General features: G+C 51.2%; 1 protein-coding gene across 14 annotated transcripts in view; it reads right to left on the reverse strand.

Annotated features, from left to right (window-relative positions):
• Nucleotides 1-7030, reverse strand: part of CADPS (calcium dependent secretion activator) — a 374509-nt gene extending 367479 nt beyond the window's left edge. For all 14 annotated transcript variants that reach the window (XM_074957378.1, XM_074957382.1, XM_074957385.1 and 11 more), the window contains exon 1: nt 6650-7030. In XM_074957378.1, the coding sequence (XP_074813479.1) occupies nt 6650-7030 (381 nt within the window). The remainder of the gene's footprint in view (nt 1-6649) is intronic.
• Nucleotides 7031-10034: the final 3004 nt, after the last annotated feature.

A 10034-nucleotide genomic window follows, 5' to 3' on the forward strand; every position in this document is an offset into this window, starting at 1 on the left:
GTTTTCTTGCAGGATCTACAATGCTGTCTGGGACAGCCATGAAATATTTAGTAACTCCAGACATTGCACAAGCTTTGCTATTTTCTCAGTTATTATAGCAGTCTGAATTTATGCATGAAAAACAGAAGCTGATATTTAAAGTGTATTTTAGCTGGCTTTACAGGCCCTGATTCAGCTTACGCACATACTTAACTTTAAGCATGGGCATAAACCCATCCTTATTCAACAAATAGGTAAGTGCTTCTTCTTAAGCTGATGCTTAGGTGCTGTGTTGAAGGGGGGCCAGACCAATAATAAAAGTACCTTACATCATCACATAACACACAGGACCAGCTAGGATTTCAAATACACCGATATCAACCCAGAGTAGCTCTATTGAATGAGTAATTCACAGTAATCTGAATCAAGCCCTCAATTTTTTCCACTACAATATTATACAGTTATGAAATGACAATATCTCTAGATTTCCCTTTTGCCTGTTCACCTACATTGCATAAAAACACAGCCGTCTGTTTAATACCACTGTTAACATATTCATTAATTTTAATGTCTCGCCTAATGGATTCATTACATTTTAGAACAAACTAAAGAGTCCTTCACGTTGCTGCTTTCTAAATAACACACAGAACATGTGGTATTGATAACCCTGACAACATCCATCCATCTTTCACTCGCCTTATGCTTGTTCAAATGAATGAGCTGAGCTATACCGCGTCTCCAGTTTAGCCTCAAGTATCTGGGGCTTTGGTTTCAAGGTGTCGTGGAGGTGGTGCTCTCTGGCTCTGAGGGAAGTATTAGCTAGCATCTTATCAAAAGTGTACCCAGCTGGCTACAGACATGTGCCAGGGAACACAGCTAGGCTGAAAGAAGGGGGCAAGAGGTCAGGGGTTTCATAGGAAAAAAGCAACAGCCTGGACTGAAGCCGCGAACAAATCCCTCCTAAATTGATATACGCCATCTGACTCCTCTACCCTTCATGGGCCTCGGCAAAGGATTTATATTATTCATGCTCAACTGGGTGCAGGAAAATGCCATGTTTAACTCTTCTCCCAACAATCAAATAAGAGCTAAAGCAAAGGCAAAAAAGTCTGAGGTAAGCCTCTAACAAATATAAATGCCCTCTAGAACATTAAAATAAAATGTGAATCAGATTTACAGTTAAACCACAGATATCCGTACCTACTAAAGTGAAGGTCATATGTAGCAAATAAATGAAAGTATAAAGACGTTAATCTAGGTGTGAATATATTGATAAACACCTTTCTGTGTCCCTGAAACTGATCGAGAATCAGTGATTTGAAAATAGTATCCTATGGGGGCAGCATTAGATAGAATTCCTCTTGGAGTTTGAAATAGAGCGTATTTGACTGTAGCATAAACAGGGAATACTTGCTCTACTGACTGCATTGCACAGTCATCTAAGGCTGTGCATTCATACATTCCCATGAGATTCTTTGCTTTGCTATTATAATTTATCACAACTGCATATAATTATCTTGCCAATATGACTCTCTTATACTTATATAGTTCCTTTCACCTTGAAGGGCCCCAAAACAATTCACAACTTACATTTTCTATTCATAGATCACTATGCACATCCATGGTGCTATATAAATAGCAACTACAGTGTACAGATACCACACTACTGTAATGCAGCCACCTCTGGGGTGGAGGATGGCAGCCAGACATTATATAACACATACCTGCACATTGATGGTGGGAGAAGTGATGGGGTGGGGGCAAATCCCAACTCTTCAGAAAAGTACCTGGGATCTTTAATGTCCACATAGCATACACAAGACCTTGAGTTTGCAGCTTGTCTGAATGTCACTGAAATCAATTTACCTCTTTTTCTTTAAAAATTATTTCTAAGGTTGCAGGAAACAACAGAAAGAGGTGGCAAGCAGCCCAGGCACTTTGAATAGACCCCATACAACATGGCACATCCTGAGTTTTATGTTGCTCCCATTTAAATGGACTGCACTCTGGAAACAGTGGGGGAGAGCAGGGGCTCTGCCTTTCACACCCACCAAAAGCAAGTTGTGGCCCCTGCAGAGCTGAGTGGGTGGAAGGAGAGGAGCGTGCGATCTCTTGAAAAGGGCTGAGGCAAAGTACTCCCTTGCCCCCAAGGTTCCTCCTGGCCTAACCTGAGGAACACGCAGCGCACGGTGTGCAGTGCCCCTTACTCTGGGCTGAGCCTAATGGTTCCATCCAGCCCACCAGAAATATGTTCTAAACCCGTTTTCATTGGCAATGAAGGGCCCAACCCAGGGAGATTACACAGCACCTTCGATAATCCTGCCATTTCAGGACTGCAGCCTAACGGCCTAAGTATTTCCTACTTAGTGGTTCCCTGCTGCCCTAACACTCTTCAATCATCACAGCTGCAGCTGCCTAAATATCATGCCTGATCTAGCAGAACGCAGTCCAATGGAACTGCCATTGAAATCAAGCGGACTTTTGCCCGAGTGAGGACTGCAGGATCAGACTCATTAGGGTTTCTATAGATATATAGTTCTATAAGATGTACAGAATTTACCACAGAGTATCTAAAGTGGGAGGCAGTCCCTTAGTAACACAGCACTTTCCTGTCTGCATTCATCAAGCTAAGGGTCGACAAAGTTCTTGCAGGATGAAATATTTAATTTCCTTTGTTCTCTAATCCACTCCAATAAAATCACCAGGGCCCCCTGTGCATGTAATGAAGCAAACCCTTCTCTTATTACCCTTTCAGCAAACCTCTTCCTTATACTAACACTCCTGCTCATCCTAGTGTGACACAGTTCCTGCCTGGCCTGGTGCATCCTTCTGAGAAAAGATGGAGAGGGTTGGACTAGTTCCATTTACTCTAAACTCTGATCAATACGGGAGGAGAGGAGTCTTGCTGCTTAAAAACTATCATTTTGTAAAACCTGGTCAACTCCTTTCCAGACGTCAAACTTTTTAAGGGGTAAAATGCAAACTGCACGTAAAAAAGAAAGTGGTGGATCAATCTCCTGTAAAATAGGGAAACCGATCCAGTAAGAATTTGAATGAAAATGTATTTGTTATGTCCCAATTTGTCTCAAAGCACATGTTTTTGAGTCAGGACCTCCAAACTACTTCTAAACAAACACATGAATGAACAGAAAGTTTCCATAAAGACTTAAATCCAGCAACACTATCATGACAAACATCCAACCCCAACTGGCCAGACAGGGAATGAGTCCCACTTGCTCCCCATTTTGTTCTCTCGCTAATGATACACCATAGGCAAATGAGACAGGAAAACACCAAACACACCACCTTCACTTTTCTACAACAATCTGTCAGGATAACGACAGTTCGCATTCAGGGATACTGAAACAATTTTTGTAGTGGGGGTGCCGAGAGCTGTAAACCCTGCCTACGATGGAAATCATTTCAAGCCAGGGGGTGCAGTAGCACCCCAAGATCCAGCACCTGTGGTCCAGTCATTAACTCCTTGCTCAGACAATCCTTGCATTGAAGTCAATGGGAGTTTTTTGCCTGAGCCGAGAGTCTAGCCTCCATTCCAGGGAATCTCTAGGACAACATAGTTGAGGAATATACGGTAAAAAAACAGAATGAGTTTACTTTCAAAAACAGTTACATACAGTCAAGGAAAACAATAGAGATTCTTCAGTTTCCCAAACTCTTATTATAGGATAGGAGATTATTTTTAAACGCACTGCAACTCATTTATTTTGACAGTTGTTTTACTACTTGCATAAATAGGCCAAATATGTTTTCTCACATTATTCTTCTTGACAGAAAGTGATTCACTTTCTTCTGTACTCCTGTTTTAACTTCCTGATACCCTTTTTCTGTATTCCACTTTATCATTGCCCCCTACTACTTCCACTTATTTGTTTCATCTGTGCTGCCTCTATAGGCTTTTTTCCTGTTTTGCCTTTTTTCCTCTCTTCCTTTCTTCTTTTCTTGTTGGTGCAATATTTTTTTCATGTGATAGGGTTTATTCCTGCTCTACATTAATTTTCAGATCACCACAATATTTTAGGTTCCTGTGGAAAGCTAATTTCTATTAGCAATTCACCTTTAACTGAAATCCAGTTTTTCCTTTTGCAGCTACACAAAAACCTAGTGATTAGAAAAAAAGAGGTGGGGAATGTAAAGTAATGTGGAGAAATTCTAAAGGAAACAGGGTGGCAAAACTAAAAATATGTCCACAGCCTACTAGAAGAGTTGCAATAAAAAACCCATGATATAAAAATCTAGCTGTATCACCACCACCACATTTCACCCAACCAACAAAAGCACGGGACCATTCAATGTTGCATCAACATCAGATTGCTCTATATTGCCTTCAGATTATTTGTGGTCCAGATATTCATTTCTACCTCCTCGTGCACCAGTGACTAATAATAGCTTTGAGGTGTGACCAGACTGAATGAACGGTGTTTACTCCTGAACTCTTTCTGGTTTATACAGATGCTTTGTCAACGCAAAACAGAATCTGGTCCAAATCTACAGTGGCAATAAACTTAATTAAATAACATGGGGGAAAAAAGCAGGCAGACATTCCAGATAGTCATATCCCATTCTCTCTCTACTCAGACTGCTTTGGGAAGAAAGTCAGCTGCATTTGACTGAAATGCATTCTGTCCCTGTGGGAATTAACTGCCCTCCAAAACCCAGATTGCTGTATTGGTCTGTAATCTGGCAGAAGGAGAACTAGCAGATAAATCCACCACAACTGGAAGAGTCAATAACACTTCTTTTAATTCACTGCAGCATTGTACCTCCTGATTTAGACTCCAGTTTTGAGGTGTTCTTTCCTACTCTTTTGTCTGGAAGTGCTATATACTGCTGTATTGTAGTGACGCATTCACAAAGGTATAGTTAATGTTGTGTCAGCACTTTCATTTTAAAGCTCTATTTTCATATATTCTTCAGTTGGTAATTAGTAACATATTTGTAACTTGGCCATAAACATTTACTACAGGCTGAAACTTAGAATATAAGTTTCTAGCTTGATTCTGAAGTGCTTTACAACAGAGAAGTAAAGAGAGAGGATATATAAAAATACAATGACAGTGCAAACACATACGTTTATGTTAATTCTTTTGAACACAGTTACATGTAGCATGTAGCTCAACCACCACTTTGAATTAGTTAGAATATAAATTTAACAAGCAAATATTTAACAGTACAGTTAAATCTCCTGTAATTTTTTAGGGGTGTGTATGTGTGTAAATCTTTAAATGGCCAAGATTCTAAACTTTACAATCTGGACACCGCATAAATAGAATATCTAATCTTCAGATGCATCTTTGCAAAGATTCGTATGTATCTGAATGTACATTGGAGTGCAATGCATCAGAAGAAAACATCTTTATTATGCGTGGGTAAATTAAAGTGGTGTTTAAAAAACATTTAAGTTTATACTCCCCCAACAACTTGACTGGCCACAGGGTAAATACTTCCTTTGCAATGTAACATACATATATACGCAACCAATGCATTTTAATTGCTCTTGAATTTATCAGAACTTTTGTGGGCCTTAATGTTATTTAAATACAGGCATTTTTGTGCATTTTCCCTGGCTATCAGGGCTATGGCTGGTGATGTTTTTCAAAACCCAACTTCGCAATAATCAGTCAAGGAATTATGCAAAAATCATCAGTGGTGCAGTTTTTAATGACTGGATTGAAAAGAAAACAAGTGAGCTGAATTTGATGTGAAGCATGGTTTGTTATTGTTAGACATCAAAGCGGCACAGAGATGGCTGAAGGCTGGGACTCCTCCAGCAGGAACACAAAAGCTTTGATGCAATAATGGGAGCTCACAGCAGTACAAGCACTGTAAGCAACTGGGGCAAAGTAACCTTTGCTTAGATCTCTTAGATCAGTGGCTGGGCTGCTTCCCTGAGTTTGGCACACCTGACGCACTTGGAACAGGAAGGCTTGGGAGAAAGACAGAGAGGTGCAAGGGAATGGGATCATTGCCTGTGTCCCTCTCTCTATTATTATTATTAGCAGCAATATTATGCCTGTTTAAAAAGCCAAGGGGACCCTGGCAATATTTGCGGTTACATATGGCACAGGGAAGAGGCAGACAGAAGGGGCCACGGGCCATCTGACGGGAAGCGGGGTTGGTCCATTTGCAGTGTCACGACCACCAGGGCAGCAGGTGCAGCAAGGAGGGAGCTAAGATGGGTTCTTAGTACCCAGGGCTCCTTTACTTTCCCCGTCCCCATTCCTATTTTCCCCCCGCTGCCTCTTTACCCCCTCCCTCTCCGCCTTGGCCCAGCTGCTGCATGCAAGGTGCCCGCTGGGGCTGCCTCTTGAGCAGGGCAACGCAGTGTGAGCCCAGCCGCCTCCCCAAACCCTGGGCAACGGGGGCCTCCGGCTGAGCCCCTCCTGAGCCCCCTGCAGCTGCCGCAAGACGCTCCCAGCCCTGGCGCAGCCAGGCGCCCTCAGCCCCTGTTCGCCACCTCCTGCCCTGCCGGCCCCAACGCAGCCTTCCCCCTCCCTTTGCCCAGCGGGTGCCAGGCACCCGGGGGTGCCACCCGGACCCTTGGCAATGGCAGTGCCCCCCCCTCCCCGGCACGGCTGCTCCCCCCCACATACACGCTCCCTCCTGCGGGCCTGGCCCCCGGCCCCGCCCCGGGGGCGCCCCCGGCCCCTACCTTCTGCTGCCGGCGGGCCATGTCGGTGGGCTGCTTGGCGTTGAAGGGGTAGGCGATGCAGCGCATCACGAAGACATAGAGCTGCAGCCGCCGCTTCCGCTCCTCCTCCTCCTTCTGCAGCCGCTCGAGCTCTTCCTTCTCCTTCTCGCTCACCACCGACGGGCTGGGGCTGGAAGGCCGGGCGCCGCCGCCGGCCCCGGCCCCGCCCGCCCCTGCGCCGGCCCGGCCGCCGGGCTGCAGCCCGGCCCCCGGCCCGGGGCTCTCGCCGGTGCGGCTGGGCGAGAGGCGAGCGCCGGGCGGGGCCGGGGCCAGCACCTCCTTGCCGCTCTCCTCCTCCACCAGCTCCTCCGACTCCTCCTCGCTGGACGACGGGTCCAGCATGCCGGCGGCGGGCCGGCCGGCCGGGCGGGCGGGCGGCGACTGGGGCGACTGCGGGTCAGGCGGCGGCCCGGGGCATGGGGCGCCCAAAGCCCCCGGGCTCGCTCGCGCCGCTGGCCGGCTCGCCCGGGGCTCGCAGCGCCCAAGCCCGGGCGGGGGCTTTGCGACGCAGCGCGCCCGGCTCAGCGGCAGGCGGCCGCCCCGCGGACGGACGATGCTCGGCGGCGGCCAGCTGTGGCCGCGGCGGGGAGCGAAGGAGGCATCTTCCCCGGCGGGGCGGGGCGTGTGTGTGTGTGTGTGGGGGGGGGGGTTGAGCGGTGACGTGGCCCCGCCCCGCGTTAACCCTGCCCTGCCCGGCGCGGCTCAGCGGCGCCGCGCGCGAGCCCGGGCGCTGACCAGGGTGCTGGAGCGGCGCGCGGCGGGACGCAGGGGGGCGGGGCAGCCACCGCCGCGCGCTCCCTCCGCCCCCCCCGGCCTCCCGCGGCGCATGCCCGCGCCGCTTCCCTCCCTCCCCTCCCCGGCCCTCCGCCGCGCGCCCGCCCCGCCCCGGCGGGGCTCGTGCCCGTGAGCCAAGGGAACCGGCCGCCCTCGGCCCCGTGCCCTGCGCGTGCCCCGACCGGGGGGAGCAGGCGGTGCCCGGGGGGAGGGGCGGATGGGGGGTTGGAGGGAGATGGAGGGGCAGATAGGGGTTGGCAGAGGAAGGGGGCTGGAGGGGCAGATGGGGGGTTGGAGGGAGATGGGGCGGATAGGGGGCTGGAGGGGCAGATGGGGGTTGCAGGGAGATGGGGCGGATAGGGGGCTGGAGGGGCAGATGGGGGGTTGGAGGGAGATGGAGGGGCAGACAGGGGTTGGCAGAGGAAGGGGGCTGGAGGGGCAGATGGGGGGTTGGAGGGAGATGGGGCGGATGGGGGCTGGAGGGGCAGATGGGGGGTTGGAGGGAGATGGGGCAGATGGGGGTTGCAGGAGATGGGGCGGATGGGGGCTGGAGGGGAAGATGGGGGGTTGGAGGGAGATGGGGCAGATGGGGGTTGCAGGAGATGGGGCGGATGGGGGCTGGAGGGGCAGATGGGGGTTGCAGGGAGATGGAAAGGAAGAAAGGGGTTGGCAGAGGAGGCAGGGAGGGACAGATAGGGGACTGGGGGGCAGATGGGGGGGTTGGAGGGAGATGGAGGGGCAGACAGGGGTTGGCAGAGGAAGGGGGCTGGAGGGGCAGATGTGGGTTGCAGGGAGATGGGGCGGATAGGGGGCTGGAGGGGCAGATGGGGGTTGCAGGAGATGGGGTGGATGGGGGCTGGAGGGGCAGATGGGGGTTGCAGGGAGATGGGGCGGATAGGGGGCTGGAGGGGCAGATGGGGGTTGCAGGGAGATGGAGGGGCAGATAGGGCTTGGCAGAGGAGGGGGCGAATAGGGGGCTGGAGGGGCAGATGGGGGTTGCAGGAGATGGGGCGGATAGGGGGCTGGAGGGGCAGATGGGGGTTGCAGGAGATGGGGCGGATAGGGGGCTGGAGGGGCAGATGGGGGTTGCAGGAGATGGGGTGGATGGGGGCTGGAGGGGCAGATGGGGGTTGCAGGGAGATGGGGGCAGATGGGGTTGGCAGAGGAGGGAGGGGCAGATGGGGATTGCAGGGAGATGGAAAGGAAGAAAGGGGTTGGCAGAGGAGGCAGGGAGGGACAGATAGGGGGCTGGGGGGCAGATGGGGGGGTTGGAGGGAGATGGAGGGGCAGACAGGGGTTGGCAGAGGAAGGGGGCTGGAGGGGCAGATGGAGGTTGCAGGGAGATGGGGCAGATAGGGGGCTGGAGGGGCAGATGGGGGTTGCAGGGAGATGGAAAGGAAGAAAGGGGTTGGCAAGGGAGGGAGGGGCGGATGGGGGCTAGAGGGGTAGATGTGGGGTTTCAGGGAGATGGAGGGAAAGAAAGAGGTTGGCAGAGGAGGGGGGCGGATAGGGGGCTGGAGGGGCAGATGGGGGGTTGCAGGGGCAAATAGGGAGGATGGAGGGACAGATGGGGGCCTGGAGGATGGAGAGGTAGGTTCTGCAGGGGCCACTAGGGGCAAATCCAGAGGGTAGGAAGGAGCAGCAGATGCAGGAGGTGGAGGAGCAGCGTTGAGAGACAGGGAGAAGAGAGGAGCAGAGCAGCGGTGGGGATATGGGGCAGGAAATCTGGAGAGCAGATGAATAGAAATGTACAGCCCAAACAGGCTTTGGCATCGCTGGTGCAGTGTAGTTACTTTGCCCTGCCTCCTAAACTGGCCCTAAAACCAGTTTAGGTGGCTGGGGTGGGGGGTCGCTCAGCAGCATGATGGCTAGTGGCAGGCTGCAGGTAGCCGAGCCCTCACTGCCTTCCAGAGCCACCCAACCCCACACCATCATCTTCTCGTGCAGCTTGCCCAGGTGTCCCAAGTGAAAAAATACTGGTGGGTGAGTGGGGGTTTCCTAGGGAAGGGTGTTTTATGGGGGGACTTGGAAAGTGGAAATAGAGGGATCCCTCTGTTTCCTCTTCCACCGCCCTCCTCCATTCACGGTGCAAAACAGACACAGCACAGTCCAAGACAGAGTGGAGGAAACACACACACCTCATTTCTCGCATGCACTCAATTCAACCAACCCAACCCAGCCTAAACCAACTCATCTCCCGCCAGCCCAATCCCACCAACCCCAAAACCTCCTCCCACTTGGGTTGTTACCTGTCCCCACTTCATCGAGACAGGCCCCAGTTCAAGGAAATGCCCCGTGCCGTCCCGCTCATTCTGACCAGAGAAGTTCAGTTGTCAGGCTGAATGTTAGCGTTTGGCTGGCTGGTTAGAGGAACAGAGTGCAACATCAAATTGTACCAACAGGGGGAGCCTCTTTCATTCCTGGGGGGGCGGGGGTGGAGCAGATGGTGGGGGGCAGCTGGGGTTCAGTTGCAACACCCACATCACAAACTCACCACTATACTTTACACTCTCTGGCAAACTCAGCTGCAAGGCCAAGAACTTCCTGAGCCGGGGAGACTGAGCTGTCCTGT

The sequence above is a fragment of the Natator depressus genome, chromosome 7, assembly GCF_965152275.1.
Source record: "Natator depressus isolate rNatDep1 chromosome 7, rNatDep2.hap1, whole genome shotgun sequence".
NCBI classification, from domain to species: Eukaryota; Metazoa; Chordata; order Testudines; family Cheloniidae; genus Natator; species Natator depressus.